Consider the following 16696-nt stretch of genomic DNA (forward strand, 5'->3'; position numbering starts at 1 on the left):
GCTCAAAGAACTAAGGGACAATGTGGAGAAATTCATGACAATGATGTGTGAGCAAAATGGAAGTATCAATGAAGAGATAGATAGCCTAAAAAGAAACCAAAAACAAATTCTGAAAAGTATAATTGAAATGAAAAATTCACAAGAGGGATTCAGAGGCAGATTTGAGCAGACTGAAGAAAGAATCCATGAACTCCAAGATATGACAATGGAAATTCTCAAGTCTGAGGAACAGAAAGAAAAACACTGAAGGAAAGAGAACAGACCCTAGGGAACCTCTGGGACACCATCCACCAGACCATCATATGCATTGTGGGTGTCCCAGAAGGAGCGAAGAGAAAGAGGCAAAGAGAGTATTTGAAGAAATAATGGTTGAAAACTGCCTAAATTTGATGGAAGACATGAATATAAATAAGCACAAAGCTCACTGAACTCCACGTAAGATGAACTCAAAGAGACACACAGCAAGAAACATAATCAAACTTGCAAAAGATAAAGAGCAGATTCTGAAAGCAGCATTAGACAAGCAAATCACATACAAGGGATCCTCAATATTATCTGCAGTTTTCCTACCAGAATTTTGGAGGCCTGGGGTGCCTGGCTGGTTCAGTCAGTGGAGCCTGTGACTCTTGACTCGGGGTTATGGGTTTGAGCTCTATGTGGGACATAGAGATTACTTAAAAATAAAATCCTTAGGGGCGCCTATGTGGGTCAGTTAGTAAAGCATTCTGCCATTGTCTCGGGTCATGATCCCAGGGTCCTGCGATTGAGCCCTGCATAGGGGTCCCTGCTCAGTGGGGAGTCTGCTTGTCCCTTTGCCCCTCCCCCATTCATGCTCTCTCTCTCTCTCTCTCTCTCTCAAGTATCTTTTAAAAATAAGAATAAAATAATATAAAATCTTTTTTAAAAAAGTAGATGACTTAAACTCTCCAAGTGACAGAATGGAATTCAACATCCATTTATGATAAAAACTTTAGACAAAGTGGGTATAAGGGGACATACCTCAACATAATAAAGGCCATATACAAGAAGCCCACAGCTAACAACATACTCAGTGGTAAAAGTCTGAAAGCTTTTACTCTTAAGATCAGGAAAAGGATGGGACACTTGGATGGCTCAGTTGGTTAAATGGCTGCCTTCAGCTCAGAGCATAATCTCAGGGTCCTGAGATCAAGCCCCACATCGGGCTCTCTGCTCAGTGGGGAGTCTGCTTCAGATCAGGAAAAGGACACTCCCACCACTTTTATTCAACATAGTACTGGAAGTACTAGCCAGAGCAATTAAGCAAGAAAAAGAAAATACATCCAAATTGGAAAGGAAGAAGTAAAACTGTCTCTATTTGCAGATGACATGACATTATACATAGGAAACCATAAAGACTCTACAAAAAAATTGTCAGAACTGATAAAGTCAGCTAACTGGTTGCAGGATACAAAATCAAAATATCAAACTTAGTTGCATTTCCACACTCTAATAATGAACTATCAGAGAAATTAAGAAAACAGTCCCATTTGCAAAGCAGCATAGAAAATAAAATACCTAAGAGTAAATTTATCCAAGGATGTGAAAGTCATGTACATTGAAAACATTAATAATTCGTTAATGAAAAAAATTGAATAAGGCTCAGTGGAATGGAAGAATTAATTATTGTTAAATAATATGCTCGTGGAATGGAAGAATTAATATTGGTAAAATGTCCATACTGTCCAAAGCAGTCTACAAATTCAGTGCAATAAAAGTCAAAACTTCAATGGCAAATTTCAGAGAAATTGAACAAAGAATCCTAAGATCCCAAATAGTGAAAGCAATTGAAAAAGAAGAATAAAGGTGGAGGCATCTCACTCCCTGATTTCAAACTATATTACAAAACTATAATAATCAAAACAGTGTAGTATTGGCTTAAAAATGACATGAATGTATTAGAATCGAGAGCTCAGAAATAAACGCACGCTTGTATGATCAATTAATTTGTATCAAAGGAGACACGAATATGTAGTACGGAACATGCAGTCTATTCAATAAATTGTGTTGGGAAAACTGGACCCCTCCTTATACCATATACAGAAATCAAGCCAAGATGTATTAAAGATTGGAAGGTAGCACCTGAAACCATAAAATTCCTAGAAGAAACCATAGGGGATAAGCTCCTTGACATCGTTCTTGGCGAGGACTTTTTGGGATTGACCTCAGAAGCAAAGGGCAACAAAAGCAGAGCTAAGCAGGTGGGACTACATCAAACTATAAAGTTTCTATACAGCAAAGGAAACCATCAATAAGATAAAAAGGCAACCCACAGGATGGGAGAAAATATTTGCAATACATATATCTGATAAATGGCTAATACATAAAATATATAAAGAACTACAACTCAATAGCAGCAAAGCACATCACTACCAATTCTACAGAAATACTGAGGATTATAAGAGAATGCCACAGACAGTTGTACGCCAAAAAATGGGATTACCTAGTTGAGATGGACAAATTTCTTGAAACACAAAACCTACCAAGACTAAATCATGAAGACATAGAAAAATCTGAACAGACTCATAACTAGTAAAGTGATTGAATCAATAATCAGAAATCTCAACAAAGAAAAGTCCGGTCTGAACCTGATGGTTTCACTGATGAATTCTTCCAAACTAGTGCCAATCCATCTCAAACTTTTCCAAAAAAATTAAAGAGAAGGAAACACTTCTGACTCATTCTGTGAGGCCAGCATAGTCTTGATGACAAAGCCACACAAAGACTCGACAAGAAAACTACAAAGCAAACCAGTATTCTTTATGAACATTGATGCAAAGTCCTCAACATAATACTGGCAAACAGATTTTAGCAGCATATTAAAAGGATTATACACCCTGACCAAGTGGGATTTATTCTTGGAATGCAAGCATGGTTCAGCATCAGAGAATAGACCAATGTAATATGTCACATCAACAATATGAAAGGGGAAAAAAACGATCATCTCAATGCAGAAAAATCATTTTACAGAATAGAAGGAAACTACCTTAATCTAATACAGTAGTCCTTATCCACAGTTTCACTTTCCTTTGTGTCAGTTGCCCGTGGTCTGCCTTGGTCTAGATGCAAATGGTCCTCCCTCACAATGCCTACGTCATTCACTTCACTTCATCTCACTAGGTAGGCATTTTGTCATCTCACATCATCACAAGGAAAGGAAGAATGAGTATAGTAAGATATTGAGAGAGGGGAGAAAGAGAAAGACCACATTCAGGTAACTTTTATTACAGTAAATTGCTATAATTGTATTTTATTATTAATCTCTTACTGTACCTAATTTGTAAGTTAATCATAGCTATACATGTTTAGGAAAAAACATAGTATATATAGGGTTTGGTTCTATCCACATTTTCAGATATCCACTGGGAGTCTTGGAACATATACCGCACAGATAAGAGGGGACTGCTCTAAGAGTCCTATATGAAAACCCACAGCAGGGCACCTGGGTGGCTCAGATGGTTAAGCATCTGCCTTTGGCTCAGGTGTGATCTCCAGGTCCTGGGATCGAGCCCATGTCAGGCTCCCAGCTCAGCAGGGAGCCTGCTTCTCTCTCTCCCTCTGCTCCTCCCCACTGCTCATGCTGTCTGTCTGTCTGTCTCTCTCAAATGAATAAAATTTTTTAAAAATCTTAAAAAACCCACAGCAGACAATTCCCAGTAAAGATGGAAAGCTTTTCCTGTAAAGTCAGGAACTATATAAGGATGCCTACTTTTGCACTTCTATTAAACATAGTAGAGGTTCTCATGAGAACAATTAGACAAGAAAGAGAGAAAAGACATTCAAATTGGAAAGGAAGAAGTAAATTTAACTTTGTGTATGACTTGATCTTATATGTAGAAAATACTAAAGACTCCACAAAGAAGCTATTAGATCTCAGAAATAAATTCAGCAAAATCACAGGGTACAAAACACACAAAAATCAGTTGCATTTCAATACACAGTGAACAATCCAAAAAGGAAATTACAAAAACAATTTCATTTACAATAGCACTAAAAAGAATAAAATACTTAGGAATTAACTTAACCAATGAGATGAAAGAATTGTACCATGAAAACTACAAAACATTGCTGAGAGAAAAATAAAAAGGGACACCCGTGTGGCTCAGTAAAGTGTCTGCCTTTGGCTCTGGCCATGATCCCAGGGTCCTGGGATCGAGCCCTGCATCGGGCTCCTTGCTCAGCCTCTCCCTCTGCCTGCCTCTCCCCCTGCTTGTGCTCTCTCTCTCTCTGACAAATAAATAAAATCTTTAAAAAAAGAAAAAGAAGGGGTGCCTGGGTGGCTCAGTCGTTAAGCATCTGCCTTCAGCTCAGGTCATGATCCCAGGGTCCTGGGATCAAGCCCCGCATCGGGTTCCCTGCTCGGTGGGAAGCCTGCTTCTCCCTCTCCCACTCCCCCTGCTTGTGTTCCCTCTCTTGCTGTCTCTCTGTCAAATAAATAAAATCTTTTTTAAAAAATAAATAAATGAAAAAGAAAAAGACATAAATTAATGAAAACACATTCCATGTTCATGTACCATAAAGACTTTATATTGTTAAAATATGAACATCACCCACAGCAATCTACAGATTCAGTACAACCCCAGCAAAATCCCAAAAACTTTTTTTGCAGAAATAGAAAAAACCAACCTAAAATTCATATGGAATCCTAAGGGTCCGTGAATAACCAAAACATTTCTTAGAACAAAACTTGTCACACTTCTTGATTTCAGAACTTAACTACAAAGTTACAGTAATCAAAGCAGTGTTTTATTGGCATAAGGACAGAATGATAGACCCATGAAAGAGAATAGAGAGCTCAGAAGTAATCCCTCACATACATGGTCAAAGGACTTTTGACAAGTGTGCCAAGATCATTCAATGGAGAAAGAACAGTCTTTTCAATAAATTGTGCTGGGAAAACTGGACATCCACATGCAAAAAAAATGAAGCTGGACCCTTACCTAGCACCATATGCAAAAATTAACTCAAATAGATCAAGGACCTAAACTAAGACCTAAGGCAATAAAACTTGTAGAAGAAAACTTAGGACAGAACCTTTATGACATTGGACATGGCAGTGATTTCTTGAATATGGTACCAAAGAGGCAAAATGGAAAAAAAAAAACACACACACACGGACAAATTGGACTTCGTGAAAATTTTAAGATTTTGTACATCAAAAGACACGGAGGAAAGAAGCAACCCACAGAATGGGAGAAAATAAACATCCTGATTCAGAAATGGGCAAAGGATTTGAATAGAGATTTCGCCAAAGAAAATAATACAAATGGTCAATAAGCACATGAAAAGGTGCCCAACAGCACTAATCATTAAGGAAATGCAAATCAAAACCACAATGAAGGGCCCCTGGTTAGCTCAGCTGGTTAAGCATCCGACTTGATTTTGGCTCAGTTCATGATCTCAGGGTTGTGGGATTGAGCCCCGTGCCAGGCTCTGTGCTCAGCCAGAAGGCAGCTTGAGATTTCCTCCCTCTCCCTCTGCACCCCCACTTGTGTGCACGCACACGCACTCTCACTCAAATATTTAAAAAACACACAATGAGACACCACCTCAGACCCATTAGAATGGCTCCTGTCAAAATAACAGAAAAGTAGTGTTGGTGAGGACATGGATGAATCGAGATCCTTTCACATGGTGTGTGAGGGGGTAGAATGGTATTTCCACTTGGGGAAAACCATATGGAGGAACCTCAAAAAATTAAAAATAGAATTACTATATGACCCAGCAATTCCATTGGGTATTTACACAAAAGGACTGAAAGTACGGTTTTGAAGATGTATCTGCACCTTCATATTCATAGTGAGCATTCATAATAGCTCAAATATGGAAGCAGCCCAAGTGTCCATCAGTGGATGAATAGATAAGCAAGCAAAATGTGGTATATACATACAATGGAATTATTCATTTTTTAAAGGAAGGAAAATTTGCAACATCCTACATCATGTATGGACCTTGATGGCATTATGCCAAGTGAAAATAGTCACGAAAAGATAAATACTGTACAATTCCACTTATGTGAGGTACTTACAGTAGTCAGAATTATAGACAGTAGAATGGCGTTGGGGGTGGGAGGAAGAGGTGGTCACTGTAAGTGTAGTACTTCAGTTTATCAGGATGAAGAGAGCTGTGAGCATGGTGCTGGTGACGGCTGTACAACAGTGGGTGTCCTTACTGCCACCGAACTGCACACTCTAAAACGGTTGAGATGGTAGATTTTATGTTATGTGTGTTTTCATACAACTTTAGAAGATAATTGGATAGTTTGAGGGGCGCCTGGGTGGCTCTCGGTTAAGCGTCTGCCTTCCACTCAGGTCACGATCCCAGGGCCTTGGGGTCAAGTCCCGCATCAGGCTCCTTGCTTGGCAGGAGTCTGCTTCTCCTTGTCCCTCTCCTGCTCCTTCTCTCTTTCTCTCTCACTCACTATGAAATAAAATCTTTTTTTGAAAAGATAACTGGATAATTTGAACAGCTTTCTATTTTTGTAAATTTTTTAACTTTAGGTATCACAGAGACAGATTTCAAGTGTAAATTACCATCCATTTTTACAAATATATACACCCATACAACCCACATCCTTATCAACATATAGAACATTTCCATTGTTTCAGATTTAGAATCTTGCCACCTCGAAGGCAAGCAGTGATGTTTCTGTCACCAGATTTGTTTTGCCTGTTGCCTGTTGCAGAACTGCACATATGTGTAGTCTTCTGTGTCTGGCTTCTTTCACTTAGAATGTTTTTACAGCTTATCCATGTTGTTGATGTTTATTCTGGACTAATGTTCCTTTGTATAAATTCACCACAGTTTATCCATTTTCCTGAACTTCTGTTTGGAGAGTTAAATAAAATGAACAAATTCCTTGAAAAAGCACAACTTAAAAAACGGCACGAGAGGAGATAAAAAGTCTGAATATCTACCAGTGAAATTGAATGTATAATTAACAGTTTCTGACAAAAGAAGCTCCAGGCTCAAATATCTTCATTGATAATTCTTCTGTATACTTAAAGAAGAAATAATGTCTATACTACCAATATCATATAAACTCTTCCATTTCATACTTCTAGTATAACCTTCATCTGAAACCTAACAACACTGTTAAGAGAAAGAAGAAATATAGGCAAACATCTCCCATGAACATAGACACAAAAATCCTCATTAAAATATTAGCAAATCAGGGTGGCTCAATCGTTAAGCGTCTGCCTTCGGCTCAGGTCATGATCCCAGGGTCCTGGGATTGAGCCCCACATCGGGCTCCCTGCTCTGCGGGAAGCCTGCTTCTCCCTCTCCCACTCCCCCTGCTTGTGTTCTCTCTCTCGCTGTGTCCTTCTGTCAAATAAATAAAATCTTTAAAAAATATATATATTAACAGATCAGCTCTAGAAATATATAAGAAGGTTAATACATCATGACCATGTGGGGTTTACTCCAGGAATGAAAGGTTGATTGGTTTAACATTCACAATCAATGTAACTTACTACATTAACAGAATAAAGGCAAAAAAAATCATGTATCATCTCAATAGGGGTAATAGAAAATAGAAAAAGCATTTGATAAAATTCAACAGTATAGGGACGCCCTTGATCTCGGGGTTGAACTTTTTTTTTGTTTTCTCAGATTTTATTATCTGTTAGAGCAAGCATGTGAGCAGGGGGAAGGGCAGAAGGAGAGGGACAGGCAGACTCCCTGCTGAGCACGGAGCCCAACATGGGGCTCAAACCCACCCATAAATAGCACTGACTAAAGGAAATGAGCTAATATCATGAGAGTTAAAAAGCTAAGCCATACGCTGGGGAGAAGGTATTTACAATGTTTATCTGACAAAGAATTTCTTTATAAATACAGAATCTACAAATAAATAAGAAAGCCCAATTTTTAAAATAGTTCAAAGAATAGGCACATCAAAAAGAATATAAACGTATTCAAAAAAGGGGGGCCCCGGGTGGCTCAGTTAATGACTTCAGCTCAGGTCATGATATCAGGATCCTGGGATTGAGCCCCATGTCTGGCTCTGCACTCAGCAGGGATCCTGCTTTTCCCTCTCCCTTTTCCTCTACCGCTCATGCTCCCTCTCTCTTTTTCAAATAAATACAGTCCTTTTTTTTTTTAAAGTAGTCAATAAACATAAAATACGTGCCTAATATCTTTAGCCATCCGAGAGAAATATTAAACTGTGTTCGAAAACTACTACATACTCCCCCAAAATGGCTACAATCAAAGAATGACAATTCAAAGTGTTGCCAAGCATGTAGTATGACATGAAGGCTTTTAGATGCTGGTGGAAATGTAAACTGGTGTATAACCACTTTAAAAAAAAAACGTTTGCCACACCTGTCAAAGCTGAACGTGTCCAGGAGCTCCGTAGCCACACTCCCAGTATGTCCCCAGCAGAAGCGAGTGTTCGTGTTCAAAAGGCATGTGCAAGAATAGCCACAGAAATTTTTTTATAACAGCTAAAAAACTACAAGCAATCCAAATACTTAACAAAACAGGTATCTAAATTGTGCTGCATTCATACAATGGGATGCTACACAGCAGAGTAAAAATGTATCACAATTACAGTGTAACACTGAGTGGAGGAACCAAGCATATGATTGTACCTCCTACAGTGTATTATTCTGTATGATTCCATTTATATGAAGTTCCAAAGAGGCAGCACTAAGCTGTGGTGATAGAGATTAGAATTGTGGCCCACCCTGTGTGGAAAGGGTACTAACTGGGAGAGAAGGGTTTCTGGGTGGTTACACAGGTGTAAAGATGCATAAAATTCAGCAAGCTATACCTCTAGGATTTGCGTATTCTCCGTATAAGAGTCCCCCAGGGGCACCTGGATAGCTCACTTGGTTGTGTCCGACTTGATTTTGGCTCAGGTCGTGATCTCAGGGTTGTGGGATCGAGCCCTGTATCAGGAGTCCACTTAAGATTCTCTATCCCAGGGCGCCTGGGTGGCTCAGATGGTTAAGCGTCTGCCTTCGGCTCAGGTCATGATCCCAGGGTCCTGGCATCGAGCCCCACATCGGGCTCCCTGCTCGGCAGGAAGCCTGCTCTCCCTCTCCCACTCCCCCCACCTCTCCCGCTTATGTTCCTGCTCTATCTCTGTCAAATAAATAAGTAAAATCTTTAAAAATAAAGATTCTCTATCCCTCCCCTCCCCTCCCCTCCCCTCCTCTCCTCTTCTCTTCCTTCCACCTCCCACCCTCTCCCTCTCCCTCTCTCTTCCCCTCTCTAAAAATAAATAAGAATCCCCCCAAATTTTTTTAAGTTAATTTATTTTATTTAGTAACCTGTACACCCAACACGGGACTTGAACTTAGCAACCTCGAGATCAGGTGTCACATGCTCTTCCAACTAAGCCAGCCAGGCGTCCCACAAATCCCCCCAAATTTTTGAAACAGTACAGTATATAATCAAATTTTAAATGTTAGGCTGTAGACCAAGGGTCCTTAAACTTTTGGGGTGTGCCAATAAAAATTTACAAAGACATGGTGGGAGTTTGCTATAGTTTGCCAACCGCTAGCATGGACTAAAACTGATTTCTGAATTTGGGGGGGAATAAAACCTGAATATATTAGAGAAATTTACATTTGATAAGGATAGGAGCCAAGCTAAACCTTGATGTGTCTGACATTGGCAGGGAGACAGGAATGAAGCCAGAGAAGAAAAGCTATGGCATCAAACAGCCTGGATTTGAATCCCCTGGTTTTGAATGCAGCTTACTTGCTATGTGACTGTGAACAAACTGTCTAAGCCACAAATACTTACTATATAAAATAGGGATCCAAATACCATCTCACTGGGTGGTTCTGAGGGGTAATGAGCTAACCCGTTATCAGTATGACATGGTGGTTAAGATTTTGAAGCCAGACTGCCTTGATTTGATACTCAGTTTGATCCCCTCAGTTATTAGCTGTGTGACTTTGGGTAAGTTACTTAACCTCTCTGTGCCTCAGCTTCCTCATTTAGAAAATGGGCTGTAATGCTACCTAATAATAGTGCCTTTGGGGGGCACCTGGGTGGTTCAGTCAGTTAAGCCTCTAACTCTTGATCTCAGCTCAGGTCTTGATTTCAGGATCGTGAATTCAAGCCCCATGTTGGGATCCACGCTGGGCGTGGAGCCTACTTAAAAAAAAGTGCCTTTTTAATGTTGTTGTTAGGAGGATTAAATAAGTTAGTCTAACAAAATGTTATAATTAATGTAACAATCACTCAATAAATGATAGCTGTAGTTATTACATAAAGCATCTAGAATAGTATGAATAAATTATTAATAAGTTACATAAAATAGAACCAAAGAGAGAGATTCATATAATAAGGAGACTCATGCCATGTTTTAGAGGGACTTTGAATACCAAGCAAGAAAAGTTAAGACCTATTCCAACTGACAACATAGAGCATGTTTTCCAGAAAGCTGATTGAGGACTTAGTCTGGCAGTTTACACAAGCTGGACAGAATAGAAGAGAGATACTGAAACTGAAGAGACTGGCCAGGAAACCCCAAGTAATTGGACACAAACAAAGGCAAATTTGAAAGCAGCATACCATTTCAGGCAAGGTATTAAGAATCTCTGCCTTCAGGGCGCCTGGGTGGCTCAGACCGTTACGCAGCTGCCTTCGGCTCAGGTCATGATCCCAGGCTCCTGGGATTGAGCCCCACATCGGGCTTCCTGCTCGGCGGGGAGCCTGCTTGTCCCTTTCCCTCTGCCGCTCCACCTGTTTGTGCTCTCTCGCTCTCTATCAAATAAAATCTTTAAAAAAAAAGAATCTCTGCCTTTAACCCTGCCCTTCTCTGTAGGTCTGTCAACGGAGTCTACCGGATTGGACTGTATGCTCTTAAAGACATGCCAGCTGGTACTGAACTCACTTACGATTACAACTTCCATTCCTTTAATGTGGAAAAACAGGTAGGCATAATCAGTTCAAGAGGGAGGTTGGGACTTTGTCACAGCGCCATATGCACCGCAGGCCTTCTGTAAATGTTCTGGTCTGCAGCCGCTGAGAAGTGCATTGGAGAAGGCGGTTTTCCCCCCACTTACCTGGGGTGCCAGCTCTGCTTCGTGGTCTCAGAACTCTGTAGAAAGAGGCTGCTTTGTTGAGTTTGGTCTTCAGTCAGTTCTTAACTTGCCTAGGGAAGAAGTTTTCCCAGAATGTAATCTTTCCTTTCCATGGAAGCACATGTTTATTTTACTCTCAGTTATTTTCCTCTGTGTAAAAATTTCTTGACTCAAACTTACTATTGGGTGTACAGAAGCTCAGGCCTTCTGTTTGAACTTGTAACTGAGACTGCAGGCCAAAAGCAAGATTGTCTTTCCTTTCAAAGCAACTGTGTAAGTGTGGCTTTGAGAAATGTCGAGGAATCATCGGGGGCAAGAGTCAGCGCGTGAATGGACTCACCAGCGGCAAAAGCAGCCAGCCTGTGGCTACACATAAGAAGTCTGGACGGTCGAAAGAGAAGAGAAAGTCTAAGCACAAGCTGAAGAAAAGGGTGAATAATGATCTCATTCCTGGCTTTCCCTGCACAGCTGCCTAGGGGCAGTTACAGAGAGAAGGGTGACACCAGGGGGTGGTCCCAGTGTTCTTCAAGGGGGTTTCTGATTGACCCTTTCTTTCCTGCAATCCGATCCATGTGTTTTTCAGAGAGGCCACCTCTCCGAAGAACCCAGTGAAAACATCAACACTCCAACAAGATTGACCCCCCAAATACAAATGAAGCCGATGTCTAATCGAGAGAGGTAAAAAGGAGGTTTTCTTGCCTTTGTGTGATTTGCTTGTCACTTTAGAAATTACTAAACATCTGTATGGTTGAGTCATTTCTTTTGTGCAGGAGGTCTTTAGCCAAGAATCGGGATAGATAAATTTGGATTTGGGGGGAATACATCTTTATTTTCCCCAATTTCTAACTGAAATTTAGCATTTCCTTCAAATGTGATGATAGGCAAAAAGTGTGTGTGTGTGTGTGTGTGTGCGCTTACGCGTGTGTAGTATTTGCAGTTTCCATGACCTCTTCACCGATGTTCACATTTTATATCCTGTTACAGTGTTACAAATATCTCAAAATGCCATTTATGTGATTTCCACCTTGAAATTACTGTAGTTGTTAAACCCACCACTAGCCGCTAGATCTTGTCATGTGTTAAAAAATTAATGAACAATAAAAAAAAATTTTAAAAAAAATTAATGTTTATTTCTATATCACAATTTCAGGGTTTTTTAATATTCTGAAAACCAAATTTCAGGATATTTGGTTTCCTTTTAACCCTGTATATTAAAAATTTAAATTTTTAATTAATCTAAAATTTTTTAAAAAGTTACTTTAAAACTGTTCAGAGAAGGGTGGCATGGGCTTCACCAGACTTCCAGAGGAATCCATGGCACAGAAAAGGTCAAGATCCCCTGCTTTGTTGATACATTAATAGAGCAGTAGAAAGGATCTTTAGTGATCATTTTTGCTCCTCCCTATATAGATTCAGGCAAGATTCGTCCATGTCAGAAGTAAGCGAAGTGAATATGTATGTCCTATGTTTCAGATCGTCTTAGGACATCTTCTACATCTTCCCTGACCATATGCTCCAGTATCTTAGAAGGTTCATCAGCATTTATAAGTTCACTGTGATTTTTGACCCCTTTTATAGCGTATCACTTGAGTCATAGAAATTTTAAACTTCAGGGAAGCAGAGATGATCTAGTCAAGTGGTTTTCTGCTTTGGCTGCATATTTGCCTAGGGAGCTTTTAAAACCTCCTGCTGCCCAGGCCACACCTCAGATCACTTAAACCAGAATTTTCAGGGTGGAACCCAGGCATCAGTAGTTTATAAGGCCCCCCAGATGATTTCAGTGTGACCAGATCAAGAACTTTAAAACTGGACGAGTTTTAAATTACTGAGGCCCACAGTTTGAGACTTACCCAGTTTAGATGTGCACTAGGGTGGGGGTCAAATTATGGAATCATCAAATTGTGTAGGGTCCTTGAAGACACACATAACTTACCTATAAGCTTGGAGGTCTATGTGGGGGTACTACACCCAACATTGTTTGCCCAGGGCATATCTGTCTCAAATGTCTTTGCCTTTATCTGTCAGTCTAGTTCTCCTTGTTACAGCTAATCCTGAACCCATGCTTCATCTTGCCAGCTTCATTTAGAATTTGTATATATACTCAATAAATCTCTGCCTTCAAGTCAGGCTGTTTTGGTTGCCAGAATTTTTGCAGCTTTTAAGTGCTATTTGCCAGATACTTATAAATAATAGAGGGGAATGTTTTATGTTATATGGAGAAAAAAAAAAAGATGCAAAACTGAATTACGTTTGCCCATATATAATTATCTTATAGCTTAATTAACTGATAATTATTCATTTATATCATCGTAACAATGGTTTTGGGGTGCCTGGCTGGCTCAGTCAGTAGAACGTGCGACTCTTGATCTCTGGGTTGTAAGTTCGAGCCCCACATTGGGTGTAGAGATTACTTAAAATCTTTAGTGGGCGCCTGGGTGGCTCAGTCGGTTAAGCGTCTGCCTTCGGCTCAGGTCATGATCTCAGGGTCCTGGGATTGAGCCCCACATCGGGCTCCCTGCTCAGCGGGGAGTCTGCTTCTCCCTCTCCCCCTGCTTGTGTTCCCTCTCTCGCTGTCTCTCTGTCAAATAAATAAATAAAATCTTTTTTAAAAATCTTTTAAAAAAAAAGAATTTAATTTTTGAAAAATGGTTTACAGGGGTGCCTGGGTGGCTCAGTCGGTTAAGCATCTGCCTTCAGCTCAGGCCATGATCCCAGGGTCCTGGGATCGAGCCCCACAGTGGTCTCCCTGCTCAGCGGGGAGCCTGCTTCTCCCTGTCTCTCTGCTGCTCCGCCTGCTTGTGCTCGCTCTCTAAATAAAATCTTTAAAAAAAAAAAAGTTTACATAGAATGGACATGTAATAAATGCTTATCAAATTAATGAATTAAGGAACTTCCTTCCTTCCTTACAGGAACTTTGTGTAAGTTTACATGGAATGGACATGTAATAAATGCTTATCAAATTAATGAATTAAGGAACTTCCTTCCTTCCTTACAGGAACTTTGTGTTAAAGCATCATGTATTCTTGGTCCGAAACTGGGAGAAGATTCGGCAGAAACAAGAGGAAGTAAAGCACACCAGCGATAATCTCCACTCAGCATCATTATACACCCGCTGGAATGGCATCTGCCGAGATGACGGGAACATCAAGTCTGGTATGGCCTGAAAATGAAACGCTCCTGTTAATTCCATAATACTGTCTCAAAGTGATTATTTTAGTTGCTTTCATTCTATTCAATGATTCTTTTTAGTCTGGATCAAAAAAGCTAAGATCCCAGTGTACAAGCATCAGTCAGCAATCACCTGTCCATCCCAGCTGCTCCAGTTCCTGGTCTGTGCTCTAGGGATTAGGAAGAATCCCCTTCACCAGCTTCCCAAACACCACCTACAGCCTGAGAGTGTCCAGACATGCGATCGGTAGAGGGTCCCCTGCATCCCTTCCTACCTGGAAAATAACTTGCGTGTGGGTAAATCGTGACGCTGCATGCAGGAAAAAATGACAGCAGTGTAAATTTGAAGACTTCTTCCCCCCACATTCAGATGAGCACTATACACACAGACCTTCGGATTTCTATTCTCCAAGCTTCTTGAGTGAATAACGTAACAGTGCTCCTGAGTTCAGATCTTTTGTCCACTGGCCTGTCCAAGCTTCCTTTCTAACTGCAAATAGGGTGTTCAAAAGCTCATGCTCCTCTTTGAGTCTTTCCTTCTTCCCCCCAAAAAGCAGAAGTGTTGTGTGTGGTGTATGAGGGAATCTGCTGTGTGCAAACTTGATCGATGTAGAAATTTGCCTTCTGTCCTGTCAGTGACTTGACTGGCGTGAGGTCTCTGAACTTACGTCCCAAATAGGGCCAATCTCCTGGTAATAACAACAAGTACTTCCTGAGTCTTTATTATAGGTCAGGGCCTGAGCTCAATACATGAAAAGCATTCCTTCATTTAACCTGCACGGTTACCTGCTAAAGGAAGCACCACCACTGTTCCCCCTTTTGCAGTCAAGAAGCTGAGACAGAGTATAAGCAACTGGCCCGAGATCACAGAGCTAGGAAGTAGTGAAGCCAGAATTCAAACACAGACTCCTCTTAGGACTCAGGCTGGCAGCCGCTGTATTGCACAACATTTGGTCAGAGATTAGGCGCCTCTAACATGCAGCTTCAGTCTCTGGTAAACCCAGTGTTCCCTGACATTTCTTTAAGGAGGAGAGAAAGAACTGCACGATCACTAATCTGCTTAATCACTTCAAGGAAAATAGAGCAAATGGCAAGAATCCATGGGGGAGGAGAGGCCACACAGTGCTCTCTTTTCCTAGAACTGATTTCCACTGTATCTTTGCAGACGTCTTCATGACCCAGTTCTCCGCCCTGCAGACAGCACGGTCAGTTCGAACAAGACGGCTGGCAGCAGCAGAGGAAAACATTGAGGTGGCACGGGCAGCCCGCCTCGCCCAAATCTTCAAAGAGATCTGTGATGGCATCATCTCCTACAAAGGTGGCCACACTCACCCCAAAGGCTTTCTCCTCAGCTTTCTGTAAAAATCCTGCCACTCACCCTCACCTGAGACACCCAAGACTAAGAACGACGGACGGTTCAGGGCGAGGGATTTAGGAGGTTTACTTCGTCCTTCCTTTTGTCAGAGTGTAGAATTCATAGGACTGGTTTCAGTCTTCAGGGAGTGTGGACAGAATCTAAATCCCTTGGTCTTCTATGTCAATCTTTGGTATTTATTAGAATTTTACCATAGTTAAGTACTATATTTAGAAATCACATTTTTTAGCTATAGGATACAAAGAAGAGGTCTCTGTCTTGGATGTAATTTTCCTGAATGAGGCAGTGAATTTGCAATTTAAGGAAAAGGGTGTTAATGAACATATGATTTCAGTGTTTCTTAACCTTTTTTTTTTTTTTTAAGTAATCTCTACACCCTATGTGGGGCTCAAACTTACAACCCTGAGATCAAGAGTCACATGCCCCACTGACTGAGCTTTTAAAGCATTTTCATGCAGACACCTTTATCACCACTCCTTTCCTCTTACAAGACATCTTTAGAGTATGTGTTGTGGGTGATGGTGGGGAAGGAGAGTTTTTAATTTGGGGTATGTAGTGTAATGTATGTGACTTTTTCTGACCAGGAAATTTGGAGATGTTTAAAATGAGAGATTTTTACAAATAATTGCAGCCTTTTGCCCTCAGGTTTGGCCTATCTCTCCCTCCCTCTCCCTAGATTCTGAGTAATTTGGTTTCCCTTCCCTTTTCTTTCTCTGTCTACTTCTTATCTCTGTACTTTAGTGGCTCTTTGCAGTTTTGTTAACCTAAGGATATAGAGAAGAAAGGGGGAACTAGCCTGTCCTAACATGTAAAGTTTTGTGGCACTTGATCTCTTTCCATCCTGAAAAAGTCACGCTCCCCATTGCCACCCAGGCCCATCTGATACAATGTGAAACTGCAGCCGGTATGTCTACATGTCCCTACATTCTGGGCATGAAATAACAGGCTTTTTCTCTCACCATAGTAAGTTGCTAGAAAGTAAGGTAGCCTGTGAAGGTTCCTCAAAAAATTAAAGATGGAAGGTCATGATCCTAGGGTCCTGGGATCAATTTCTGCATCGGGCTCCTTGCTCATCAAGGAGCCTGCT

The 16696-nt window shown here is 40.8% G+C and overlaps 1 protein-coding gene across 6 annotated transcripts in view; it reads left to right on the forward strand.

Annotated features, from left to right (window-relative positions):
- The window catches only part of ASH1L (ASH1 like histone lysine methyltransferase), a 193922-nt gene that overhangs the window by 162772 nt on the left and 14454 nt on the right, over positions 1-16696 (forward strand). For all 6 annotated transcript variants that reach the window (XM_078078563.1, XM_078078561.1, XM_078078559.1 and 3 more), the window contains 5 exons: positions 10808-10916; positions 11333-11497; positions 11650-11744; positions 14062-14219; positions 15400-15552. In XM_078078563.1, the coding sequence (XP_077934689.1) occupies positions 10808-10916; positions 11333-11497; positions 11650-11744; positions 14062-14219; positions 15400-15552 (680 nt within the window). The remainder of the gene's footprint in view (positions 1-10807; positions 10917-11332; positions 11498-11649; positions 11745-14061; positions 14220-15399; positions 15553-16696) is intronic.

This window comes from Halichoerus grypus, chromosome 7, assembly GCF_964656455.1.
Source record: "Halichoerus grypus chromosome 7, mHalGry1.hap1.1, whole genome shotgun sequence".
Classification (NCBI taxonomy): domain Eukaryota; kingdom Metazoa; phylum Chordata; class Mammalia; order Carnivora; family Phocidae; genus Halichoerus; species Halichoerus grypus.